Raw genomic sequence first — 13641 nt, forward strand, 5'->3', positions numbered from 1 at the left:
CTGTAGTAGCTAGAGCATTCTTATTAGATTATACAAATGTAAATATAAAATTTATATAATATCACATGAATTTGTATTTGATTATTCTACTCAAAACTTATTTTCACATTAAATTATCTATATATTAGTCAAAATAATAAAAAATATTGTCGTTGCCCGAGCTCATCATGATCAGCTTGCTCAGATATTCATTCTATCCCAACTTTTTTTTCTTTGGAAACAAGCATTTAAAGAAATAATATATAAAAGTTAGTTCTCTACTGGTTAGTTACTAAAACATACATCGATCTCTTTCTCTGAGCGAACCATAAATCTGTGTCAAACGAGGATGAATGTTCCTAAATTTACGAGGTTATTGGGAATTTTCTGGCAGATCACAAATTTAGGTAAATGATTTATAAAAACAATAATATAAATAGTTGAAAATACAATGTGGGTACCCCAACCTACCCGCACAAACCTATCAACTTGCCCACCTCCAAAAAAAAAATATTGCCAAAAAACAAAAAGGCTGATCAGCATAAAGATATTGCTCGCATAAAAAACGATAAAAGTAGTTGGATGGTCAGCATTATTGGATTCCTTGTTTACCATGTGACAATACCGTGGACTTGCAAGTGGCAACACAAGCGGTTTCGTCCTCACTTCCTCCCAAGGAATGCTAGGTAATTACAAAGGGTACTCAGATTACAGGAGGAAAAATGAGAATGGGCGCTTCAAGACTACTGCTTTTTCTTTTCTGTGCCATGCTCACACACCTTGTAAAGCTCGCCTTTGCGCAACAAGATCCCTATGTGTTCCATGATTGTTCCAATACTGGTAACGTTAGCCGTAACAGTGCCTACAGCAAAAACGTCGATACCCTCCTTACCACCATCTCTTCTTACACCAATATTGATTATGGGTTCTACAATTTTTCCGAGGGAGAAAATTCCGATAGAGTTAACGCAATTGCACTTTGTAGAGTAGACCTTACGCCAACCGACTGCCAGAGTTGTGTCAAAATGTGTGCTTTCGAGCTCTTATTTCGGTGTCCAAACCAAAAGGAGGGTATCATGTGGTACATGAATTGTACAGTACGATACTCGAATAACTCTATATTTGGTGTCATGCAGTTTAAACCTGTGCGACAACTTTCCACCGATGTAAAGGTCACGGACCCGAGTGGGACGTTCAACCAGGTGCGAGAAACGTTGCTGGATAGACTAAGAAGTGAGGCTGCAGCTAGCACTTCGACTCTTCGCAAGTTTGCAACTGGAAGAGCGAACTCCCTATACTTCGATATATATGCCCTTTTGCAGTGCACTCCCGATTTGAATCAGCAGGAATGCAGCGATTGCCTAAATCAGAGTATCGCAAAAGTTTCAACTTGTTGCGATTCATCGCCAGGAGTGAGAGTTCTTACACCTAGCTGCAACGTAAGGTATGAGAGCTACCATTTCTATCGTTCCACTCTCGAGGCCCCGCCTCCATCATCAAGTACTCTTCCTCTGCCTGCAAAAGGTATGCCTCTTCCCATATATTTGTTCTGTATGTCGTCCTCTATCTATTTTTTTCTAGGAAGATTATATGCAAGTTTGAATGAAGGGATCGAAGAAAGTTTGATCTTCTTAGCCAGTGCCATTTAGTTAGGAGGGCGAAGGGATCCGGTTTCATCAACATACATGAATGTTACAAGTTAGTGGATAGATTTTTTTGTTTAATTTAGAATATTTTCTTTTAAAAAAAATCAGTGGATTTTGTTCTGTTTGAGTTATTTACATTTTGTATCTAAATCATTTTAGCCATGCACGAATTACTAGCATATATTCTTGTCTTTCTGTGGTGGGTTTTGCAATTAACCAGTTAAATTTTCGTTCAGACAAAATAATATTATTATTTCATTATTATTAATTTTTTGTTAAAATCAAGTTTTTTCTATATGTTTTATAATTAGTATCTACTATATACATTTGATATTAATAATATAAATGTAATAATAAAAAATATAATTTTTTATATATTATATGAAAAATATATATAATATATTATAATAATAAAATAAATGCGTAATTGAAGGTATGTTGTATTATTAAAAGAAGAAGAAAATGAAAGAATTGAGAGAGAGGAGGGAGGAGAGAGAAACGGGGAATATTTGGTAAAGTCCCTCCGTTTGAATTGTTGACTAGATTTGTTCTTTTTAAACGAGATATTGACTGGACTTACCGACATGCCCAGAATAAACTTGAGTCATGACCCTGTCATCAATCATCATGTGCATCATTTTTAGATGATTACGAGTTATTAGGAAAAATCTAATTGTGGGCAAACAACATTCTCATTTTATTTTAATTATATTAAATAATATATGACATATTTATTATAATTAGATGATAAATAAATATATAATAAATTATTATTTAATAATAATAAATATGTCACATCTTATTTAATGATATAAAAGTAGGATGATAGTATGTTTTAATTAACATACTATCATTCTATATAACTTATAATATTTATATTATTATTTCTCTATGAATTTTCTAATTCAATATTTTTCAAAAATCCATCTAATTTCGATTTGTATTTGTTCAACTTTTTCAAATCCTAAGATATAATATATTTTAATCAAACAAAATAATAAAAAAATTTCAACTCTAATTATTCATTTTAATAAAAATCAATATAAATTATATTTCCATTTTAAAAAAATCTAAAAACTAATTACATAATTTTTAATTACAAAACATGCATTTTCTCTCTTCTTTTCTTCCGCTTATATCATCCTTCATCATGACCCATGCACCTAGTCCAGACACCCCCCGAGGAGGAGCACAGCTTCTTACATTCCAAAACTATATTACTTATAATGTTTGTTTTCACAATTCAGCCTTGGAATCATTGATTCAGAACTGATCGAATTCTCGCTTCTGCAGGGAAAGGGAGTAACTCTTCTCGAACTATCATTATAATCGTGGCGGCTGTTGTTTCTGCGGTGTTAATCTTCTGCATCTGCACCTGTATCTATTTAAGGATGAGAAAGCAAAGGAAGAAAGTTGAAAGTAAGTTTAAAATTTGTTCGTTGTTTCCTAACTGTTAAGAATTTGGTTTATCTTAAATATGGAAATCATCAGAAAACTGAACCACTGAGGAACCTCAAACATGTTTCACTTTTGGGCATATATATTCTGGTTTAGTTCTAGGCAGTACTGCTGGTGAGAACAAGAATGACATCAAGTTCTCTGTTCTAACGATGAATTAAGCTGATGTTTTATGCACATAAATTGCTCACTGATCTTTAAGCTATGGACTTATCTTTCCACAGTGGATGAAATTAATAGTGGAGCTGAATCCTTGCAATTCGACTTCAGCACCATTAGAGTTGCTACGGACAACTTTTCCGATGTAAACAAACTTGGACAAGGTGGATTCGGTACTGTTTACAAGGTAATTCATGAACAATATGATCATATGATACATTTGCTATGTCATGAATTATATGTAACTTGAATTACTGGAGGACAGACAGGAGTCATTTGACATGAATACATCTCTATTCAGGGAAAGTTTCCAAATGGACAAGAAATAGCTGTGAAAAGGCTTTCTAGGAGTTCGGAACAAGGTGATCAAGAATTTAAGAACGAGATCTTATTAGTTGCCAGGCTTCAGCATAGGAATTTAGTAAGGCTCCAAGGTTTCTGCTTTGAAGGAAATGAAAGGCTTCTTGTCTATGAGTTTATGCCGAATGCAAGCCTTGACCACTTCATATTTGGTACGATTACATGTTTTCAAGTTGCATGTATGTTCCAACACACTTGTGTGTATATATATATATATATATATATATATATATATATATTTATATGTACTAGTAAGATGTTACGTGCCTGAGGCACGTATGCGTAGTTCAAAGCATTAGTATATTTTATTAAAATAAAAATAAAGTACATATATCTTATTATTTTATTACTAATATATATCTTAAAAGCTATTGAAAGATAGGCTATTTGTAAATTATTATAATATTTTCTTATTATAATGAATATTAAAAGACAAATTTACATAAATCTATTGTCATATTATAACGTATTTTTAAATTGAAAATTGAATCCATGATTATTATTATAATAAATCTGTTTTATTAGCATATTTAAAGATATTAATAGTGGAATAGAAACTAACATAAATCATAAAAGTAGCCATAAACAGAATGTAAAGGAAAATACAATTGTATCCCTGTATTCTGTAATTATTACAAACGGATGGAAAGTTAATGAAAACCAGCATATTCCGTTAAAACAAGAAATTTCTGTTAAAACAAGAAATTTCTGTTAAAACAAGAAAATTCCGTTTCATAGGCTCTTGATATATATAGAGATATATATTTGTCCTATAACCCCATATATATGCTTAATTGAATGTGTAGATCCAAGCAAGCGTTTACATTTGGATTGGACAATTCGATACAAAATTATAGTTGGCATTGCTCGAGGGCTTCAATATCTTCACGAAGATTCTCAATTTCGCATTATTCATCGTGATCTCAAAACTAGTAATGTTTTGTTAGATGAAAAGATGAACCCAAAAATTTCAGATTTCGGTATGGCAAGATTGTTTACACTAGATCAAACTCAGGCTAATACAAGGAGAATTGTTGGGACCTAGTAAGTACATATGCTAATATCTTGTAAATATTTATGTACCCTATAAATTAATAAAAGGATCGTTTACGAAGATTTTCAATCAATATCAACATTACTGATGTATATACGTCCTCTTGCAGTGGATATATGGCTCCAGAGTATGCAATGCACGGACACTTCTCAATGAAATCCGATGTCTTTAGCTATGGCGTGTTAGTTTTGGAGATGGTGTGTGGGCGAAAGAACAATTATTTCCAAAATGGGGAGAATACGGAGAATCTTCTTAGCCATGTAAGCGCTATAATGTATTTTTTTAAAGCATATTTCCCTTTTGCAATAAATCGATTTTCTCTGTAATATATATTTTCTCTACCTCTGTAATATTATCTTACAGGCGTGGAAAAACTGGAGAGAAGGAACAGCTTCAAATCTTATAGATTCAACATTGAGGGTTGGTTCAACGACCGAAATAATGCGATGCATCCACATAGGATTGCTATGTGTTCAAGAGAACGTAGCTGAGAGACCAACAATGGCTTCAGTCCTCCTAATGCTTACCAGTTACTCTATGGCTCTGTACATTCCCTCACGACCTGCATTCTTAATGCACAGCATCGTTGAATCAGACATGTCGTCAGACCGATCATTCCAAGCTTCAGAAAATGAGGCTTCAATGACTGATCCATATCCTCGCTAATCCTTGATCGATCATGCCTTCGGAAAAGAAGATTGATCAATATTTGTTCATTTGTAGCTTGTAGTTATATGCTACGTACGTTCGTACAGGCTTAATTGAGACGTACGTACATACGTCAAATGAGAGATGTAGATTGAGGCACCTTTGTCGAAGCTTCAGCGGATGCATGAGGACTCAATAATTATTTTCTAGCTATATATCCTCGTTAGTATTTTACAGAAGTTGTAATTTAGAGCACAACTGATCATATATTCGACACTTTTATGATCTGGATATTTGATATTTCAAAAAAGGCACCTGCAAGACGATCGAGATCAGTGGTTGTGACCTTTAATTGCATGGTTACAATTAAGTGCGTAAACATAGTTAGATCGATCAATGCTTGTTAACGTAGTCGGACAGGCGCAATATTCTCTTTGGAACAGTAGTGGAACAAACGTTAGTGCAAGCAGCGTACTCATGATATCAATCGCGCGGAGTTCATGAAGAGAGATTGTTTTCTATTGCATGTCGAACACGTCCACTTGGATATATTTATATATATACATACATATATATATGGAATAATTCTATTTGAAATATTTACTCTACACACTATCCAAATGATGTCATAATTTAATTTGAAAGATAAATTGTTTAAAAAAAATATATTTATCATCCTCTAAATCACACACCATGTGATTTTGTCCTTTTTGTTATTCTATTTATACACACATCATTCTATCTAAACACACACATATTGATTTGTGTGTTTAAATAGAATGACAAAAATGATAAATCGCATGTTGGTGTATCGTGTAGAGAATGATAAGTAACATTTCTCATTTTAAAATTTGAATAATTTAAATCAAATTATGCCATGTGGATAGTATGTTATGTAAAAGCTTTCAAATAATACTACGTATTGATCATATATATTTTTTGACATATATATATTTGTCGAATTACTGATCAATTTTTGTATTAGTCATCGTAACCAGAGTTTTAAATACCATGCCGTCCCGGCTGTATTTATCGTGTCGGGGTAGTGACCAGTACATGGAATGTATGTGTTTCGTACTGGGTCATTGTAATTTGCACTCCAATTCTCATATCTAAAGATTATTTTTTAACTCTTTTTAATCCCCTTAATTTTCTCGATGACTGTGAATCAAATCCATACTCCCATTTTTTTTCCCAGATCTTTGATTTGCCAATTTTTCTTCTCTGTTTTATTGCATCTCAGAAATGCTCAAAAACAAAATACGCCATGGTTACTATAAGCATTCTCTAACTAGTGTAACTAGAGATGTTATGTGCATAACATATCTCATCTTATTGATTACTAGGTTCTACATATATGATACCATAATGGACTATCAAAATTTATGCTATTCTACCTATTTAGATTGCTATCTTGCTGGTACTACCCTTTGTAGTGGTTACATGTCTCCAGAGTATGCTATGTGACAAGGTTGATCGAAGGACACCTGCAGACAATTACTAGGAAAAATAGAAAGGAAATATTGATGGTCACGTTCAAGCATATAGAGTCCATTTTCACGCCGACCGGTTGCCACTACTCTTCTTGTGTCGCGAGTCTACACAGTGAAGCAATCATTAGTAAAGGTAATTGATAAGGGAAAATTAGAGGTGAGTTTACTAATGGATATAAGATTTTTAGTGAGACCAGGCACAACTAAAACGTCTTTTAAATGAAGAGAGGAAGTCGAAGAGAATGTACCGGTGTGAGAAATTGGGAGAGATGCACCATTTCCAACTACAACACAATCCTTACCAAAATACGTGTTGGCATTGTCTAACTGAGCGGCATCATGAGTCATATGAGCAGTAGCGCCAATGTCCATATACCAATCAGAATCTTGGCCATCATTAAGAGAACAGGAAGTGAAGGCCTCGACCAAGTTGGCAGCATTAGGAGGCCGAGTATAACGCTCTTTGCATGTTGAGGTGTAATGACCTTCACCAAGGCAGATTTGGCAGCGAATGGGGCGATGTTGGTCTCGATTATTGCGGCCACCACGTCCAAGTCCTCCACAAGAGGAATGACCCTCTCCACGACCACCAGTATGTGAACCGGGTTTAAAGCTACGAGATGCAGTAAAGGCAGTGGTAGTGGAGCTCGGAGGGGAAGTCGACTTCAATGAAAGAACAAAAATTTCATAGGTTTCGGCTTTGGGTACAACATCATCAAAGATAGGGAGGCGGGTTGAGACAATTGAGTGGTAGAAAAAATAGAGAAAGAGGAACCGAGACCATGTAAATACCAGTGGAGTTTGTGGAGATCATCAACCAGACGTCCCATTGCTGCAAGTTGATCACAGATTGCCTTGATATCCCGGGAGAACTCAAGAACGCTTTTATCGTTCTTTTTCATGGTCTGAAGATCATCTTTGAGTCGAAGCTCTCGAGACTTCGATCGATGGCTGAAAGTATTTTCCAGCCGAGACCAAACTGCCCGAGACGTAGGTAAGCCAACAACACTGGACATGGCTTCCTCTGTTAAGGTGGAGAGTAGCAAACTGAGCACAAGCTGATCTATTTGTTTCCATTCGGCCAACTTGGGATTTGTAGAGACAGAGTCACCAAAAACGATGGTGGCAAAGGGCTCGGCAAGTGAACCTTCAATATAGCCAAGAAGATTTTGGCATTGCAACAGCTGCAAGACTTGACTGCGCCAAAGGAGGTAGTTTGAAGAGGATAATTTGATGGTGAGAAGGTAGACCATGATGGTGAAAGACAGAGTGGGGTTGACGGAGGCCATGGGATCGGCGAGTAAGTTAATCCAAAAAACTGCTCTCTGATACCATGACAAGGTTCTGTAAAAACCACCGTGATTATTTTGGGTGGTGATCTTTGTATTTATAATAGTGTTTTCATATACACGTTACTAAGTCCAAATCAAATACAAATTATTCTAATATTTTATTTACATCTGTTTCCTATAATTAAGGGATTTTATCTTGATCTTCTTTGGAGTAATTCTTTCCATCTTTATCTTGGACTGGGTCTTGATCTGTAACCGTAATACTATGCACGGACAATATTTTTCTGATATTTTTAGCTTCGGAGTCTTGGTTCTAGAGATTATAAGTGGCAAGAAGAACAGTGATTTCTATCAATCCGAACATGCTGAGGACCTCTTGAGTTTTGTGAGTATTGGATTAATATTTTAATTTTGAATTGCCACAGACAAATAATCATATCGAGGTGGAGGCCTTGGAAACAAGGAAAAGGGAATCAACTGTTTTGAATGAATTAATGCAGGCTTGGAAGCAATGGACAAACAGAACACCCTTGGAATTGCTGGATCCCACAGTGAGACATTCTTATTCAAGACATGAAGTGATTAGGTGCATCCATATGGGCTTGTTATGCGTTCAGGAAGATCCCACAAACCGACCTACAATGGCAACAATAGCTCTCATGCTCGACAGTTGCTTTGTTACACTTCCATTACCTCAGCAGCCAACATTTTTACATTGAAGCAGAGCAAAGCCAAACAGGCTAACACAGGAGCTGGAGTCTGATCAATCTCCAGGTCAATCAATTTCAGGGTCAATAAATGAAGCATCATTCACTGAAATACACCCTCGATGATGTGAGACTGGACAAGGTGTTCTCCAAAATCTGTACACGATAGTGAGTGGCGGAACTTGTGCTCTAATTTGAATATAGCTCTTTTTTTTTGGTTGGATTGTCAATAATCAATCACACCAATCAAGTTCCATGTGCTCTTGTTTGCATATCGCTGGTGTTTGTTGATGGGATAGTCAATAATCAATCTCACTGATAAGTTCCCTGTTTTAGTTCTAATATCATTACAAACTACAAACTAGGGACGTATGAATTGCAATTCTTACCCTTCAGAAAAATTTAATTTTTGGGTGTAAGATCACTCATATCATCTTTTCTCTTCTCCTCTCTATGCTCTTTTTTGTTTATATATAATATATATATATATATATATCTAAATAACATTATTATTACGTAATACAACCCACTTGTGATAATGGGCTGATCTTTATAAAGGTTATGACCCCTATTCTAGCCTTGTATGTGGCTAACGGGCTAGTAGTCAGGACATGGACAACTGTTCTGTTATGGGCTCACAGCCTGAATCTTTAGGGAGTTTGGTATAATTTTTAGCCCTTGTGTTATATTAAAAGAAAATTACCCATGATCTCATCTCAATCAGGAAAATTTCCCTCTTATGAGGCCTAATATCCTCAAAATTAGTTCCACGACTTACTGCCGTCTGGCCCCTCTACGTGACTGCATGGACATAGTACTCTTTCTTCTAAGGAAGATGCTCAAGGCCGATGGGTGCATTCCCAACTATTACACCCGCCAATGACGCATTGCCATGTAGGAGGCGTAGGAAACTCCATTCTACAGTCGCATGCATTACAAAACAAATTTTCATTTCTCTCGCCACTCCCTCGTGTAGTATCCCCTCTTCTTTCCCCTCAGCCATTTCCTCTCCCCCTTTCCATTTATCTCTCCCCAGCGCCCCTGCAATAAGACGTGAAATATTTTGATAGAAATTGTTCTAATGCTTCTTGTTAGCAGAAAACTATGAGAAAAGATTTAAACAACCTGCACCAAAGAGTTGAATCCATGAATCTGATCACCCAATTGCCTGATCACATGATCCATTACATCCTCTCTCTCCTTCGTTATACAAAAGATGCAGCTCTAACTAGTATCTACTATCTTGTCCAAAAGGTGGAGAGAGCTATGAACTTCATTCTCCATTTTGAAATTTGACCAACACAAGATTCAAGAAAAGATAAGTTTGGATTTGAGGAACGAGAACTTTATTGACTTCGTTGACATTTCTTTGAAGAGACACCTTGAGCATAAACTAAGTATACGTAAATTGGTTTTGCGTATTATCTCTTATGATTTAGAACTGGCCCTTCCTATAGATCTCCACTTTGTCATCGAGAAAAACATACATTACACTTTGCCCCGGTCTGTGGAAAAAAACTGTGGTAATCCTTTTTCATAAATAAATTAGACAAAAGAAAAGGAAAAAAAAAAAAAAAAGAAACCCAAGTGTTAAAGAGGTAAGAGGATGAAGCGTTTCAAACGTTTAAAATGTTACGTACATATTTTTATTTTTATTGATGTGAGCTTTTGTAATAATTCAAATGTACAATAATTTAATAAAAAGAATGGATGTGGTGGCACAATTGAAATATATGAGATGCGATGAGATGAAATAAATTGAAAAAAATTGTGAAAACTCATGCGTCTAAGTCGAAATAAAAGTTTGAAAGTTAAATAAAATATTATTAAAATATTATTTTTTTAATATTATTATTATTTTAAAATTTTAAAAAAATATAATTTTTTTATCATATTTTACATAAAAATTTTAAAAAATTATAACAAATGAGATTTCTATCCAAGGCCTTAAAAGTTACGTAGAGATCAAGATCAAAGATATTACTCACACGGTCCGGTACTCAAAAGACTTCCACTAGCCCGAATTCTTGCTCAGTTAAATAAACAAATTAGTCAACATCAAGATTGTAGCTCTTAAAGAATTCGGGCCAATTTGATATTGAATGCTAGACAGTCATGTAGTTTATTTGTTTATTTAATAGTATGTAGTTTTCATCCAGACTAGTGGAAGTCGTTCGTGAGTAATGTCTTTGATCTTGATCTCTACCTAGGTTTGGGGTGGGATAAAATATAAAATTCTCAACTTATCTTATCTTATCATTATATATTTTTCAAATCTCTATATAAAACATAATAAATAATTCAACTTTTTCAAATTTCAAACAATAATAATACCAAATCATAATATTTTAAACACTAAAACAAAACACAAAATTCTTATCTCACCTCCCAAACCAGTCGTAGAAATCTCATTTCATTATCATAATTTTTTTAAATTTTCATATAAAATATAATAAAAAATTAAAATTTTAAAAATTTTAAAATAATAATAATATTAAAAAAATAATATTCTAATAATATTTTATTCAACTTAGAAGCATGAATTTTCATAATTTCTCTCAACTTATCTCATTTCATCTCATATGTTTCAATTGTGCCACCTCATCCATTCTTTTTATTAAATTGTCGTAAATTTGAATTATTACAAAGCTCACATCAATATATCTAAAAATACGTAGGTAACATTTTAAACGTTTGAAACACTTCATCTTCTTACCTCTATAACGCTTGGTCTTTTTTTTTTTTTTTTTCGTCTAATTTATTTATGAAAAAGGATTACCACAGTTTTTTTCCACGTTTACACATGAAATACTCGGTTCTTAAAGTTAAAGTTTGTACATTTGGATTATTAATCCATCTCAACTCATCATTATAATTTTTTTAAAATTTTAAAATTTTAACATAAAATATAATAAATAATTTAATTTTTTTAAATTTTAAAATAATAATAATATTAAAAAATAATATTCTAATAATAATTTATCATCTCAAGTCAACTTAATTCAATTCAATTCGATATCTAAACGCAACTTGCTCCAACTCAGACGCATGACTTTTCTACAAAATAACACAAGATGGCCTACACATGACCATTAATTTCTGTCAAAGTCTTCTTTTGAAAATGCGCAATTTTCAAAAACTTAATGCGCATTAATATGAATTTAAATATTATTAATTCTTATGTTTATTATTTTTAAATTATTTATAATTTAATTTTATTATTTTTTAAGTTAATTGGAAGATATATTTTACAACTATTATATTTTAAGTATTAATATGAATTTAAGTATTAATATTTCTTATGTTTTTAAAGAAAGTATAATTTTAACTCCTTCTAAATTAATTGTAAGATAGTTATTACAACTATTATCTTTTAAATATTATTATGAGTTTAAGTATTATTAATTCTTACATATATATATATATATTATATAATCTACTATAATATTACATATGTATATGATAGTTTAACATAGTTTTTACAACTGTTCGAATACGGTAATATATTATTCGAACATGTTTATCCGTTCGAACAGTATATTATTGCGTTCGAACGGTCTCAACCCAAATTCCAAACACCAGCCAGTTCAGACGAGACACAATCTCACAAAACATCACAAATTCATATTCAGAAAACACTACAAACATACAACATATATACTTCGAATAGCAACACTCTAACAAACATATTTTGTGTTTAATCTAACAAACACCTAAACAATATATATAAACTAAAAAATAAATAAAAAAATGTTAGATTTATAAGAAAATGATAATGAAAATCATACCTTTAAATAAAATATACTAAGCAATCCACTTTGTAAGATAATAGAATGAAGGATTATGTGAAGAAAATGTAAGATTTTGGAGAGAAAACGGAGAAGAGAGAAAAATGAGGGACTGACGGAGTGGGGGAAGGTTATAAGTTTTGATCAACCGTTCGAACGTAAATAAATTTTGGTCGAATGCGAAATAATTTCAATGTGCCAATTTCCCGCGAGCACAAATTTCTTCAAGGCCGTTCGATTACTGAAAATGTCCTTCGAATGGTAATTCAGGAGTCTTTAATTGGCGGGATTTTTTTCCACCACTGCAATAAACCGTTCGAATTTTGACAAAGGACATTCGAACGGTAATCCAAAGTCATTACGGGGTATTTTTCCACCACTGTGATAATTCGTTCAAACTATTACAAAGAACATTCAAACGGTAATCTGTAGTCATTAATTGGCGGGATCTTTTCCCACCACTGCAATAAACCGTTCGAACATTTTTTTCATATGTTCAAATGCAAATAAAGCCTTCAAATGGTTTACGAATACCGTTCGAACACATCACTTTAATGTTTAAATATATTACTTTTTATCATTAAATGAAAAGTACTATAAGATTATAGTGTATTAGTAATATATACGTTCATATATATAGTAAGATATATTGTCATATATATAGTAATCTATATTAAATATCATAGATATAGTATAGTATAATATATATACTATATTAAAGTATGCCATAAAAATGTAAGATGATATCTATTAGTAATATATATATATATATATATATATATATATATATTACTAATACATACTATATATCATATATATAGTATCATATATATTATACTATACTAAATTAGTATAAACGAAAATATAAGATCATGTATATTAGTAAATCCCACCAATCATATATAATAGTAATATATACTATCATATATATATATATATTAGTAATATATAGTATCATATATACAGTAATCTATACTATATATCATATATTTAGTATCATATATATTATACTATACTAAAGTATAAAGGAAAAAGCAAGATGATATATATTAGTATT

At 32.7% G+C, this 13641-nt stretch overlaps 1 protein-coding gene across 3 annotated transcripts in view; it reads left to right on the forward strand.

The window, feature by feature from the left end:
* The first annotated feature begins 583 nt into the window (after positions 1-583).
* The window catches only part of LOC108981720 (putative receptor-like protein kinase At4g00960), a 79249-nt gene continuing 66191 nt past the window's right edge, over positions 584-13641 (forward strand). Inside the window, exons 1-7 of one of the 3 annotated variants that reach the window (XM_035689641.1) lie at positions 588-1503; positions 2919-3044; positions 3308-3429; positions 3544-3754; positions 4409-4646; positions 4766-4916; positions 5020-5625. In XM_035689641.1, the coding sequence (XP_035545534.1) occupies positions 702-1503; positions 2919-3044; positions 3308-3429; positions 3544-3754; positions 4409-4646; positions 4766-4916; positions 5020-5322 (1953 nt within the window). In that variant the 5' untranslated portion in view covers positions 588-701 and the 3' untranslated portion in view covers positions 5323-5625. Of the gene's footprint in view, positions 1504-2918; positions 3045-3307; positions 3430-3543; positions 3755-4408; positions 4647-4765; positions 4917-5019; positions 5626-13641 lie in introns of those variants that run through there. The other 2 variants (XM_035689640.1, XM_035689639.1) reach the window with 2 other exon arrangements.

Source organism: Juglans regia, chromosome 4 (genome assembly GCF_001411555.2).
Source record: "Juglans regia cultivar Chandler chromosome 4, Walnut 2.0, whole genome shotgun sequence".
Taxonomy (NCBI): Eukaryota; Viridiplantae; Streptophyta; class Magnoliopsida; order Fagales; family Juglandaceae; genus Juglans; species Juglans regia.